The 14,391-nt window shown below is 39.6% G+C and overlaps 1 protein-coding gene across 1 annotated transcript in view; it reads left to right on the top strand.

Annotated features, from left to right (window-relative positions):
- The first annotated feature begins 469 nt into the window (after positions 1 to 469).
- Positions 470 to 14,391, top strand: part of LOC109986588 (E3 ubiquitin-protein ligase HECW1) — a 76,815-nt gene continuing 62,893 nt past the window's right edge. The window contains exons 1-2 of the mRNA XM_065948955.1: positions 470 to 665; positions 11,422 to 11,479. Coding sequence (XP_065805027.1) covers positions 11,453 to 11,479 — 27 coding nt within the window. The 5' untranslated portion in view covers positions 470 to 665; positions 11,422 to 11,452. The remainder of the gene's footprint in view (positions 666 to 11,421; positions 11,480 to 14,391) is intronic.

Here is a 14,391-nt window from a genome sequence, read left to right as displayed (position 1 = left end):
TCATATCAGTGATGAAAAGCGGTTCAAGACATGATAGTGTAATGTCGTGCGTGACTGCTTGCTTGCTTGCTTGCTTGTGTGTAGAGTTATACACGTCCATGTGAGCTGGTTGGTGGAGGGCACGTCTTTTTGATGACGGAGGCAGCAGCGCACGCGAGGAAAATATAGCCTTTTCTGATTGGCTGTGAGTGATTGGTACCCAACGGTGTCAAGCCTCGAAGAGTTACCTCGATGCGACAGGAAGAGGCGCCTTCAAAATAAAAGCGTACTCTACTTTACAGATGTAAAAGGACGACGAGACAAAGGCTGCCCCGATCAAGTCAATTTTGTGTCGCATTTCTGCAAGAATAACAACATTTTCAGCGACAAATTATGAACCCAAAACTGTAAAAAGAAAGCTTTATATATGACGGTTTTGTAAAGACAATTTATTGCGCTGCACGGAAATGCTCGCTTGGTATTGGTCAGCTTTACATTGGTCCAGTGAAAGAGGAAAGGATGTGACTAGATCCTCGTCGGCCCTTTACTCGGTACGCTGTTTGTTTTTGTCCCCGCTGCCTTTTACCGTCGAAATGGAGCTCGGTGGAAAGTAGCAGGCGTGTATCTCCTCGAGTCCTCGTCCTTACTGCTGGAGAATGATCCACCGGCAGGTTGTTTTATCCCAGGTAGGTCGCTTCCATTGTTGCTGTGTAACGTTAGGTGATGTAGCAGCCTATCAGTCTCCTCTCCAGCAGCGGCCCAGCGCTCCTGTCACTCAGTGTGACATTTCGTCACAAACGATACATTGAATTACATTCAGGACATCGAGTTGGCCTATTTGGTTCAAATTTTGTTGCAATGCCCACAACATGATTGTTTGTTGCCGTTTCAAGTAAAGAGGGCACGTCTGCATGCAGCACTTCATAAAAGGTCGGTCATATCGTTCAGATGTTGCAATAGGAAGCCACACCATCCCTCAAAGTTTGCATTACATCACCCGAGAAGCCTAAATGGAGTCATTCACAGCTGTTAGAAGTGTGTCGAATCAAAGGCTCGATGAGGAGATGAGAAAAATCTGGAGTCATCTTTCACGCCATATGTCTATTTTTTCGCCAGTAATGCAATGCAGTTTTAATAATCCAACTTCCTGTGCCGTGTTTCGTCGTGTTGTCTTGGAGCTGGAGATGTATAGGCCATGCAGTGTCGCCCTGGTTACTCTTAATTTGGGACGCATGAGTCCCCAATGTAAGTACAGGCTTCCCCCCTCCCTTTGTGTGGGGATTCCCCATCCTCAAAATCCTCTTAAATACTGGAGCATTTTCCCTTTTGTTTCCCTTTGTGCTTTGGAGTCATGCAAATCAATACCCTGCAATAAAAACAAATAATAGACCAGGTGGAGGCTTGATACCAGAACAGCTGCCGTATGAGAAGTTTAAGGCTACCTCAAAGAGCTATCCTGTGCCACTGTTTATAGATTTTTGATTTGGCCTATCACCAATGATGATGGTTGTAAGGTATAGGAGGTGAAGACATATGATATCAACAATGGTAAACAGACAATCATATCCAAAACGTAAGTGGTAACTTTTTATTTTATAATCTTACTTAATTTACTGTGATTCTTAGTGCTTGTTTTATTAGAGCTATTGAGCATTCCAGAAACAACATATAGGCTAAACCGCCTCCTTCACTTCACTCCTGGATGGAAATAATTTTTGCCTTCCTTTTTTTAAACACTCATAAATATGTATATCCTTGTTTGCACCAAGTTAAGGATGATTTATGCAGGAGAAAGTTTCAGATTAGGGTTTCTGCTGGTGTGAAATAGGTCTCAGAGGTCGGCTGAGGCCCCTCAGGTCAGGTCGGGTCTTTTAGTCATCTGCTGTATAACTCCTGTAAGCAAGACTCCATGTATTTCCCATTGTAAACAAAAACAGGAGTTAGATTTTTGACATTACCTTCATCATCTGTTTGATAGAATATGAATCTCTGATCTGGTGTCCTGAGTGCTGTGGATTTGGCCGTTCTGTTGGAGCTGCCTTTTCTCTCTGCATTTTGAGAATCACAATGAATACAGCTGTTTGACATTGACAAAGACTTTCCTCCGAGCGACTCAGAGTGCTTATCATACAGAAGATATGGCTTTGTTGTGTTTCTCCCGCACTGCCTCTGATCAGACGGATGCAGAGCAAACTCTTTTCTCTCGGTTAATCGCGCAGATTGAAAGTCGACAAAACAGTTCAGTGTCGAAGGAACTGTGCTTCAAAATGAGGCTTGAAAAAAAGGACTACATTTTCCTTATTACTGATGCAGCTCGAGCAATTATCCAAATGAAAAATTAATTGATTGTGTAATTCTGCTTAAAATGTTTCAGGGGGGGGTCTAATTTTTTTCATCAAACTGGAAATGTACAACATGAACTTTATGCCAACTTTGATTGCCTCTACTTTTTCCAAGCAAAAGAGCGCTTCAACACTTACCAGAGGAGTTCGTAAGTGTAACCAGATTGTTCACTAAAAGACAGATTTTTTTCTTCTTCATAATGAGTATCAACTTTGAGACATGACCAAATGCTGACTTGTACCACATTAAGGGCCTGTGCCAGCAGAACCTCCGCTTCCCATCATCGATTATTGTTGCTAGGTTACGAAAGATAACATCTGCTTCCCTTGGTAATGTCTACTACGTTGGTTTTAGATAGTTCCTTGTGCTAAATGCTGAAAACGGCATGCAAAAAAAGGCCGTCTGTGGACACAGGCCCTTAAGATGTGTTTGATAAAATAAAACATACAGCACTGCACGACTATGATCTCCATTTGACAACAATGGATTTTTAAGTGCGGTTGCTGCAAGGGTAATTGCCTGAAGCTGCTCCAGAGCCGAAGTTTTCCATGATGATGAATGGTTGTCACTCAAGCAAGTTTGATGTCGGTCTTAGTTAAGTCCTTTTTGCAACATTTTGGCACTGAACGCTTTGGCACAGTCAGAAGTCCTTCAGGTACTTCATGCAGTTTGGATGAACATCAAAGCTCCAACACAAAATTAAATCAAGCAGCGGCTTTTGACTTGTCTTTTGATGTTTTACTGTCATGTCAGGCAAGAGAAAATCATGGTAGAGGAGAAGATAAAGCTAATTCAGCAGTATTTTTAATAATTGTATTCATTTCTCACAGTCCACATGAAATGAAAAAATCATTTTTACAGTTTTAATCCAGCGTGCCTGTGTTAAAGGTTTCATTCATTATCTGCCAAATGTATTTCAGTAAAGCATTATCTGAGTGTTTTACATCATAATAAGTGTATTTTCTCTTCCTGTTAAACGTTTCAAATGTCTGATGACTCATCCTGTACACATTGTTGTTTACTCATTTTTCGCTTTGTTGACGCTTACAATCCAATCATCCCGATGTTATGTCCTGCCTTCTTGTAATTGGTTCTATCCCGTTTCAGTTGGAAATACATCACTTCATCAAAGAATATGTTTCGTTGGGACTTTAAGCAAATATTCTGAACTCTAACTGATTCCAGCTTTTCAAAATAAAAGACGTCTTTCTTTTCTTTTTCCAATAGGATAGTAATTATTCATAGTATGGTGAAAAAAACAGGCGTTCGAATATTCAACTTTGGCCCCTTGAACTTTGGCTCTGAAGTGATTGCATGAAATACTTTTATGTTTCACCATTTCAATAGCAGACCTGAGCAGCAGAAGAGATCCTCCATAACTTGGTTGCTGTTATGACATCACAGAATCCTGTTCCAGAGACGGTACATAAATTCTGGGATGCTGCAGGCTTCAGTCATTTTACGGTGCTTTATATAGAGTGTGTATTGATTTACAGTACAGTGCAGAGTTATACAGTAGACATGCTGGAGCGCAGAGTGGAAATCCAGCTGGATATTGCACAAGTGGTGAACTGTGCTGTTACACAGCTGGTCTTTTTGAAAGCCAGGCTTGAAATGTAAGCAGCTTGCAGTTGCATTGAAATTTGATGAAGGTGAACTCAGAGGGTTAATATTTGCCATGATGACGTATTCCAATCAGTGTGGATAATTTGGTCGAAAAAGAAGTACACACCTGACATGCAGAGACTACATGCTTTCTATATTTTTGGTTGCAGTTTGTAGAAACACAAGAACAGGAAATCTAAAAGGGCCATATATTTCAAAGTAAAACAACACATTTGATAACCCACTAGCTACCCTTAGACAACAGCTGTCATAATCGTTCAGCCTCTTACAAACGAATACTTCTGTTAGCTAGGGGTTTACATGATTTTGAATATATCATGTAACACTATCACAGCTATGATACGTTGGATGAGGCTGTTTTGTAACGGGTTATTAAATATGTTTGCCTCTTGTCCTGTACCTTTTCAGTATCAAATCTTGAAGCTGTAAAATGATAATCACAAACATTCGGTAAGATTCCTTATATTTATCTTGCAACCTGAAACACTGCAGAAAAAAAACACTATCATTATGGCAGCATCTTAGTCTTCCAACTCATCATCTCACCAGATGAAAATGGCTCCTGTGTAATTTGATAACTGGCTTGTTATTCTGTCCACCACTTTCCTTCAGCCATTCCTGGCTCCCAAAGTATACTTGTGTTGACTCTCTTAACCCTGAATGTTTTCCTAAGGCTAACATGAGGCTGACAGTTGTAGTGTAGGCCTTCTGAACATACCATTGTCTTGTACTCTGATTTATGACTTAATACCTTGCTTTTAAAATCAAGACATGCCCATCAGCAGTACACCAGAGTGCAAAGTGTTTCCAGCAAACTTACCCAAGCACCTGAGTATCGGCATGTTTGCATCGGTCACTGTGTTTGATACCATTTAGATAAAAGCATTGCTGTACCTACTGCAAGTGCTGCTTTAGAGCTCAAAGCATTATGTCTTTTTTCCTTCCATTGCATGACACGATGAGACAAATAGTCACAGTTTTGGGAGACCTCTTCTGTTTATAAAGCAATAGTACCTTCTACATGAGTGGGAGCTCACCATTAGGTGTTACACTGTATACAAATGGCTTTTTTATGATGTGAAATGTCAGCAAACAGTTAAGAAATTACGCAGAGACGGCAGGATGATGACTGTGTGTTACGGCTGGAGTTTAGTCTTTTCTCGCTCTTGGATCTGCCATTGACTGATGTTGTTGTACTTTGCCTCACTTGCAGCCGTCCCTGAGGAAGAGGAGTATATCTCAACAAATAGAGGCAAGACAGCTATGAAATTGGCTTATGGCCAAACATCAAGTTGCAATGGTTTTAGTTGCCCTCTGCCCTTTCTTTCCACTTTTTTTCCTCACCATTTCTTCTTGAACATTTCAAGTTTGGCCCTGTAGCTTGGAATTTCAATTTCCCTCGGTATCAGTAAAGTATCTATCTATCTATCTATGAAACTGTAGTCGACCCTGGACCTTCTTGCTTCTTGGGGACAGTGATTGCAAACCACTGCACAACCAAACCTCCTTCATTCGTATTAGATAAAATATAATCAGATTGTTGTTCTTCCTGCAACTAATGGCCAGACGGCTGCTCTGGTGTAAACACTGAAATGGCCCAGCTTTCAACTCCCTCCTCTTGACTGGTCTGCTTTAAAACATGGCGGTGATGAGTGCTGGCTTCCTCTGAAGTGTTGTCGTGACCTGCAGATGGCTGCAAATATGGCTGAATGATATTTGAAAAAAAGAGACATTGCAATATCTTTTCTTTCTGCAATATATATTGCAATATGGGAAGTTATTCCAAACAAATGCATTGAGTTTCTATGGGCTTAAATATGGCCAATTAACATTTAAATCCTACAATCACAATTTGATTATTTTGAACTTGAAGTCTTTTTCATGCAAGGCCCACACTGTACAGTATGAAGGAGAAAATGTGATAAGCCATACTATTTCCCGTTATTAAACATGCTGAGCAGTGCTTGTTTACATAGCTACATTGTCTTGTTTAGTGCAACACATTCAGACCAACAAAGTAGAAGGAAACTTTTGCTCTTCCGACGCTCCACAAATGGAGATCGGTGCTCTCAGAAAAGGGCCTAATACCTTCATATTGTAATTCAGTTGGCTCCTTCTTTCAGGCAGGATCCAAAGGAAGTAGCACGCAAATCTAGACTAGAGACACTTTTATTTTGGTTTTGCACAAAAATAAATTAGCCTTAAATGATTCGCGTGCTCCGATAAATGCTGACCTTTGGATGTTTATTGCGGAAGTTCATATTGCGATTTATTGAGCATCCCTACTGCAGAGTGACAAAAACTACAGCATCTCGATTAGGGCCCGACCAATATGGGATTTTTGGGTCAGATACCGATCGCAATATTGTGGAGTGAAAGAATCCGATACGATATATTCGCTGATATCTTTCTTAGATCTGTCTTCGATCTGAGTAAATAAATATATTTTTACACATTTATTGTGTTGATCCATCAAACGCAGTTATCAAACACTTGTGGAAAAGTTTTATGAGATGGTCACTCAACTGGAAAGAAACTGCTTGGTTTGCTTTATTTTCTTCTCAACCCTGTTTTTGTCACCCGTGATCACAACTGAGAAACAAAAGTTGTACTAGAGCAGAGGTTTTACAACGGTGAGTTGAGCCTCCCAGGAGGATTGCCCAGAGTTGAATGAGGAGGCATACTGAGTCAGTGATACCGCAATGGGGAAATGGGGAATAACACACTCTAAAAATAACAACAGCAAGTTGTGACACACATTCCATAGAGGAAATGTAGGGCCTCTGTGCACTCCTTTTATCAGTCACGAGTTTGTTATATAACAAACTGTTAAAGTCATTATTTGAACAGTTTCATTATCAGGACAGGCGTAGATGGTTTATTGAAACCATGATCTGTAGATGTGTGTTCACTAAAAACAGGAACTGTTACTGAGGGTAACTCATGATATAGTACAATATGCGATACATGGCCATGAATTGATTTTTTTTTTAACTAGCCCTAGTAAGACAATAATTTCTTGATGATGATGATTTACTTGAGTTGTTTGAGCAGGTGTCTGATTTACAAAGGCTTCAGTGCCAGGTTCAACTCCTGGCTGTGACCTTTTGATGCATGTCGATCCCACTTTCTCTTCTCATCCCTGAAACTGTCTTGTCCAAAAAAAGGCAAAAATGCCTCCACCTCCAATTATGCTTCATCTTTTGAATTATTTTCTCTGATGTCTGACAGTGACACTATCCTGCAGTCTTCTTCTTTTATCCTGCTGTCTCCTTTTTGTTGTCTTGCTGTCTTCTTTGGCCAATTAACTTTCACTCATGTTGCCATGATTCATTTCATAACTCCTCTCTGTGAGGAGTCATGACGAGACTCGCAGAGTCAAATTGCCAGGGAAATCTGTTTCAAGCACTGTATCTTTTCAAAGTTAAAATATACAATATATAACATAAGTTATAATATTAATAATGTGATAAATACAGTTTTTGGCACTAGTCATTCAGTATTTGCACTAGCCATTCAATCACTATCAAGACAGCAATAGCCTTATTGGTATTTTGCCTTATTGGTAGGTGCCTATTTGTTCAGTTTACAATTTAAATGCAACAAATGTAGGCTTAAATATTTGCCTCATGTTGAAGCCCACAGTGTAACTCACTCATTCCTATGCAATATTATGATTCATGTAAACATCCTTAAGAAATGATGGAAACGTTAAACAGGATTATCCTTGAAATACAAGTAAGGCCCAGCTCAGATTACGAGAGTGATAAAATCCTTTTAAAGATTTTAAAAAGATGTAGTTGCATCAGTCACATCGGTGGCAACGACGTCACCCTTTTCTTTCAAACATGACTGCACACCAAACTTTCAGAAATGATGGTGCATCACTCCCCTACAGTATACATTCTTAAGGTTATGTGATTGACAGTGGGGCAGTGTACCACCTCAAATGATGTATGATCTCAAGCAATCTTTCGTAAAAGCGGATGTAAACAAATCAAGACTGACATGGCGTTGATACTTTCTGTAAAGCCTTGCATTGAGAAACACAGAAGGAATAACAAGTCTAAGGTTAAGTATAAGGTTTGGTGACGCAGTAAACAAGGGTGGTCTCTCTTCAGGGAAAACTTGAGGTAGGATTTAAGCTGTCAGCTTGAATATTTGTCAACAGCAGTATACTCCTTAATGTTAACCGACAAAAATGTTTACCATTGCCTGAAAACACTGAGAGGCTTTGACTTTGGGTCGATTTTTCCCTTCAGGATATTTTGTTCCCACTTACAGAGTCCTGACTTAAAAATCCTAATATGACATAACTGATATTACTAGGATGGCTCTGTCTATACATTTCAAGGATCCTCACATTAGATCCTTTCTAGCCCTCTTACATTACCAAATAATCAAGTCGATGCATCATTATGAACCAAGATCCCAAACAAGCTTTCTCTACCCATTTTGAGAAACGTTGATGTTGAAACAACTAAAAATTAAGTGTGTTATGAAATATGTAATTCTACAGAATCACAACAATTTGTCATTCCATCAATCTATATTTAATTGTAACTATACCAAAATCCTATCCCATTATTTTGGTGGCAAAACATGCATAGCTACACTGGAATCCTGGCAGGACAATATGTATTTGCACAATGCTACCCATGAATCAGCAACATACAATGCATATCAGCTTTCACTTGCAGTAGAAAGAAGATAAAACCTGGGTACAAGTACTCATGAAGACCACAATGATTAGATTGTAGCTATGGTTACCCATGCTGAACTGAAGTAAAAGCTAGCAGGGTGACTGCAGATCATTACATAGCCAGATCAATTCATTTCCAGCCGAGGCATTCAAGTCCCCCTTTCTTACCCTACCTGCTCTACATGTGTGCTAAATTAATATTCAGGTTGTCTTGATCGCAGTAATGGTGGTTAATTACGCGAGTGGCAGAACAAGTTGGGGGGACAAGTGGGGATATTTCCCTAGAGATTAGATACAGTATGTAAATGAAGCTAGAAAGATAAGGCACCATACTAATATAGTAAGATGAGACTAATGAGCTCTGTAGGGAATTGTGTGTACATGAGTACGCACAGTTTTTGCATGTGCCTGTGCTTTTACATGTTTGCATATGAGTGTCACATCCAACACAAGGCCATGTCTACAATGGAATTTCCCAGCTCCTTTGTTATAGCTACAACAGAACCACTGGAGTCTGCGTTAAGGTACCTGACAGGTGTATTCAGAGTGAAACATGTTTAACCACGATGCTACAGAATTATAGAAGAACCAACGACGGCTTTGAATTCCTTTCGCGTTCTAACGAGTACTGTTCTTTAACAATATTCCTGTGAGTCCTTGAAAGGCATTGCTATTCAGCAGCTGGCTTTCAGATCTCAGATGTCAGGCTCGGTCTCCTTGAGCACACCAGCAAAAATATAGTTCAGTTCACTGGCAGAAAATTATCCAGGTGGAAAGAAGTCAAACTTATATTTAAGAGTTTTACAATCTTTAATTAGAGAACACACTCACTCAAGGACCTAGTGTGTAATTTTACTGCCTACACTGCAAGCTACCCCACGCTAGCACAAGTTAACCACCGGTGTTTGGCACCTGCCTGTCGCACAGAAAGCAGGCCAACTCTGCGTCCACAGGTAAAAGCCAGTTTTAGAAAGAGCTTTATCCGTTTGCCTTCGCCTCACTATGATTACATTTTCTCTGCTTTGCTGCTGCGTCCAAGTCCATCATACTGTCTGTTTTGAATCACGTCCAATTGCTGAATTGTATCCCCTCCTAAAATTACCTGTCTTTGGCTGAGGGAAACAAAACAGCAAACCAGAGATGTCCCAGTCGACCAAAACAAACCAAGACATTTCAATCTTGGCAGAGGACAGGATCTCTGCAGACACACTCACCAGTCACCACACATGTATGGAGGCCTACAAGTGAGGATTGTGCGACTTTATTGTTGACTTGTATTGTATTTTTTTTAAGAACAGCCTCAGTGAGCAGTGTATAAATGCACCAACAACTGATTTACATTTAACTTTACACACATTCTAGAGCCTGGTGATCTCAAGGATCTGATTGGGCTGTGGCCGGTGGGTCAGAGAGATAATGAGGCGTCTTTCCATTAAGAGCTCTATAGGCAGTAAGTAAAGTTTTAATTCAGCTCTGTGCTGGACTGGAAGCTGATGTAGATTTCTAAATACATGTGTATTTGACTCGAAGAAAAAAAACAAAATTGCTTTTAGGGAAGAGTCAGGGTACAATCACCCCAGACTGCTGAGTTTTTGCTTGGATCCAATTTTGTTGTTTTACTGCAACTAGCATAATATTGCAGTGAGAATTTGTCACATTAACAACAAACCATTTCTGGTCTGACCTGGATATGCATTTGCAATTATAACGTCCTACACATCACGTTGACCCTACAGAATTAACCATGGGGGCCACTGAAAACATTTTGCTATGATGAAGAAATTTGCGAGCATGAGGATTAAGAGGAAAAAAAGCTGATTTCTAATTGTGGCTTCTTGTAGAGAAACGGCAACCTTCATTTGAACGGATATGAGTGTCGATTCTGGGTTTCAGGCAGGAGTGGAGATCTCATGGCTTGAATGGGATCACAGAAAGAAATGATATCCAACATGTCAGCATGTCAAAGGCTGATTTAATGAACATTATACAATTTACAAGGTCATGGCAGAATTATGACACATTTTGAGTGATGTAAATGTGTATGAATTCTGAGAGTAATCTCACGTTACAAGAATTTAGACCTAAATGATGACAGTCTATGATAGAGGTGCAAATCAGTTTATAAGAGTGCATGTGCTGTTCTTATGGTCAGATCTGACTCTCACACGAGCCAATCTCTCTCAACTAACAGATAGGTTGATATTCATAAAGCATCCAATTTAAGGCATTCCAGGTTTCATAACATCTGACATCGATTAAGAGCAGGATATATGATGTCAGTCAACAGTCAGATTGGATCTTATCCTTCTGAACCACAGTTTAAAGTTGGGACATTGCACTGCTAACATGTTCTTTCTTTGCAGGCATGCATCCTGCACTGCAGCAATGCAAACAATGTGACCATCAGTTGATGCACATTAAAACCGTTGAACTGTTGCGTGTGCTTTCAGTGTTGATGATTATGTTTGAATGTAAACACCATTTGAGTCTTATGTCTGTGCTCCGCTGTTTTATCTCTGTTCTCCGTGTTCCAGTGTAGAGGCCACAGTGTCTTCGTCTGTCACTCTGTGTTTCTCCTCCTTCTGAATTCCTTCATATCTTTATCTGACAAAGATGAGGTATGAAAGTTTGAAGATGCTGTGTTGCTGCCCCCCCCCCCCCTCCTGCCTCGAACATAATTGCATACAAATGCCATACTTTGAACTATCACTGCATTCTGCTTTTTGTTTCTATGGTTTGTAACACGCCACCCTTCTCCTCCCATTTCTCAGGTTTTGGTCTGCTTTGGGTTGACTGATCATTATGCTGATGCAGCTCTGTAGTATCAAGGTCAGTGCCCCCCCCCCCTTGCCAGCCATCACAATTACCCACTATCATCTCCATTTTCCTGCCTACCACAACCCAACACCCCATTTGTCTGCAGGAATATAGGGTATGCCCTATAGTGAAACCCAGTACATAATATATTTATGTTTATTCAGTGTCTATTTGTAAATGTGATCATGTCCATGTTCAAATTTAAGCCCCCTGTATTGTATCAAAGAACATAATTTCTGCAATCAATGAACATACATAGTTTGATATAACCTAATTGTTTTTTCACTAATATTCACATCACTTGAAGAAAGAACAGAGATAACAAAAACAAGCACGCGGAAATAGTTCTGCATTTGAGATACTGTATATTTTCTTCATGCACAAAGGGCTTCAGCATTTAGACCAATCCATCAACGCTGGCTGAGTGGTGCCCTGAAGCTCCTTTCTAACTGGAGCATTCTCTGATCTGATCCGAGATCACAGCATGGAAAACTCTTTCTGATGTTTGGACTTGCTGGTGATGATGATATACCACGCAAAAAAGCTCAGCACTTGTGCTGAACTGACACTGAACGCTTCGTAGGTGAAGCCACACAGACTCTGTTTACTAGGTGCTAATAGGTCATTCAAAGCTGCAGTAAATATGATCACAGACCAAGTACTGAAAAACAGGACGATTGTTTTGATTTTCCTTCTCTTACACACAAAGCTGTACAAAGTGATCTTTGTTGCTGGTGAGTCCGTGGGATCTCCTCTGTGACATCTAATGACAGATCATATATAACCAGTTTGAGGTGTCTTTATATTGGATTTAATAATGATACAGTGGTGTTCTAATGTTTCCTGCCTAGAATAAAGAGTAAAACAACAGAAACACAGAGAAAACACTCAGAGAGAAACGTTTTTGCATTGTACTCTTTCAAAGCTGCAATGCAAAGATGCATAGAGATGCATATTTCCAGACAGGCAACTCAAAACATACAACCACAACAACGTGAATTGGTGAATATTTTCGAGCTTGTGCTTTTCCACAAGTCGATTTTTTTTGCAACTCAGGAGAGAACATAAAAGTATAAAAACATAGTTGATCGTAACTCCATTTAAAACAAGGTGTTTGCTTTTTCTCTGACAAATCTGCACCATCATGAACCAAGCCATTTATTACAATTAAATCAGCAAATTCAGCTTATTTTGTTCTCATTCTTCTAGAGCCAGATTTTAGTCACAGTGCACTTTCTCAATAAGACCAATTTGCCATAAGTCATAAAATGGTAAACCCGGCACTGACTGACCTAGAGAAGTAGGAACAACCATTATACAGGATCCTTTACAGTCCTCCAAAAGGGACTGAATACATCATCATTAGGCTATGGTCAGACAATTTATGTTTAGTGGAAGTCTCCAGCAAATTTTAATCCCACTTGGAAAATACAAACTACAATGTAACAATGGAGGCAGATGCATTGTACAATGTATCTAATGTTGAAAAAGTTTGACAACTGTTTTAATATTATTTTATGCTATTTTTATTTCTGAAAATATAGGCAAATCATGTATGCTTAATATTCACATTAAATAATATAGATAATGCAAACTCCTAATACAAAACAGAATATAATATTTAATATTTATTTAATATTGCTTTATTCTGTTGAATAAATTGTTACATTCCTACTTATTGCAGGCTGCCAACAAACATGTCTGTTATGTTTCCTTGAGATCAAACTAAATGTTGACAAATCCTTAGACATCGCTCATAACCCAGGATTGACAAACAGTGCCCAACTTACTGATCTCACTGTTCCCTTAAGCTATTGAACATCAAGTAGAGAGGTCAAGGAGCAACTCCTGAGGCAGGATTTTTCAAAGGATTTTAAAACACACAACCAAGGAAATCAAAATCTTAAAGAACTAATGTACTGCTTCAACAGAGGCAATGTCTGTCATTTCAAGAGATAGCCAAAACCACTGGTAGATATTCAATATTAACTGCTTGACTTTGACCTACAAACTGATCAAGTGGACTTATGTTGCATCCTATCATAAGCCACAGTCCATTTGTGTGGCCTCTTTTTGTAATACTGCGTATTAGAGAAAGTAGAGCTCTCAGCCACGGAGTAGATGTACTAAAATGTCTTCTTACTTGTGTTGAAATTCCCTTCTCTTCACTGAATACAGCTACTCTCATCAACTGCCTTAATGTTCGGCTTTTGTATATTTGATAGCTTTTTTGTGACTAATGGTCCAAAAAGATGTGTTGATTCATGCATGCTCTTTTGTGTTTGTACAGTTAGTATTATCATCCAGATGATTTTTCTGCCAGTCTGTGTGAACAATTACCATCATGTTGACAAGATGCTTTCTGTGAAACCAGCTCCAAACCAGGCTCTAGTTAGAATCTCCATCAGACATGACTCTACAAGACCACACTAACTGCATGACTGAGTTGTAAATTTTGTTGTTATTTTAGACTGAGTTGAAAGCATAGGAACATTTTTATTTGACTCTTACGGACATTTGAGTGCTGACCAGCTTGGACAAAATGACTGGTTATTCGTTTAATTGGAAGATATAGTTGTGTAGCCAGTTTTGTGTTCTTGTGCAACCATTACGCACGCTGCTGACCTCCTGCAGTAGTACCTCCACTACAGAACTAATCAAGTTTTTTCTCTGTTAGTAGCCCGGTGCTCCGCCTGTGGCATCTTTAGCCCTCCGTTAGGCCTCTCTGCAACATTATTTTTTGCTACCAGCATATGTTTCTGTGTATCTGCGCCCTTTTATGGGCATTAGTACGTGGTTACCTATGCTAATTGGAAACAACGGCATGTGCTTTCAACTTACGAACACAAGGAGATAATAATACAGCTGCGATTAAAATTAACCGTTTAAGAACCAGTTGGTGAATCTGACGGACAGTCTTCTTA

This window comes from Labrus bergylta, chromosome 20, assembly GCF_963930695.1.
Source record: "Labrus bergylta chromosome 20, fLabBer1.1, whole genome shotgun sequence".
NCBI lineage: Eukaryota > Metazoa > Chordata > Actinopteri > Labriformes > Labridae > Labrus > Labrus bergylta.
This window is presented reverse-complemented; position numbering and strand designations above follow the sequence as displayed.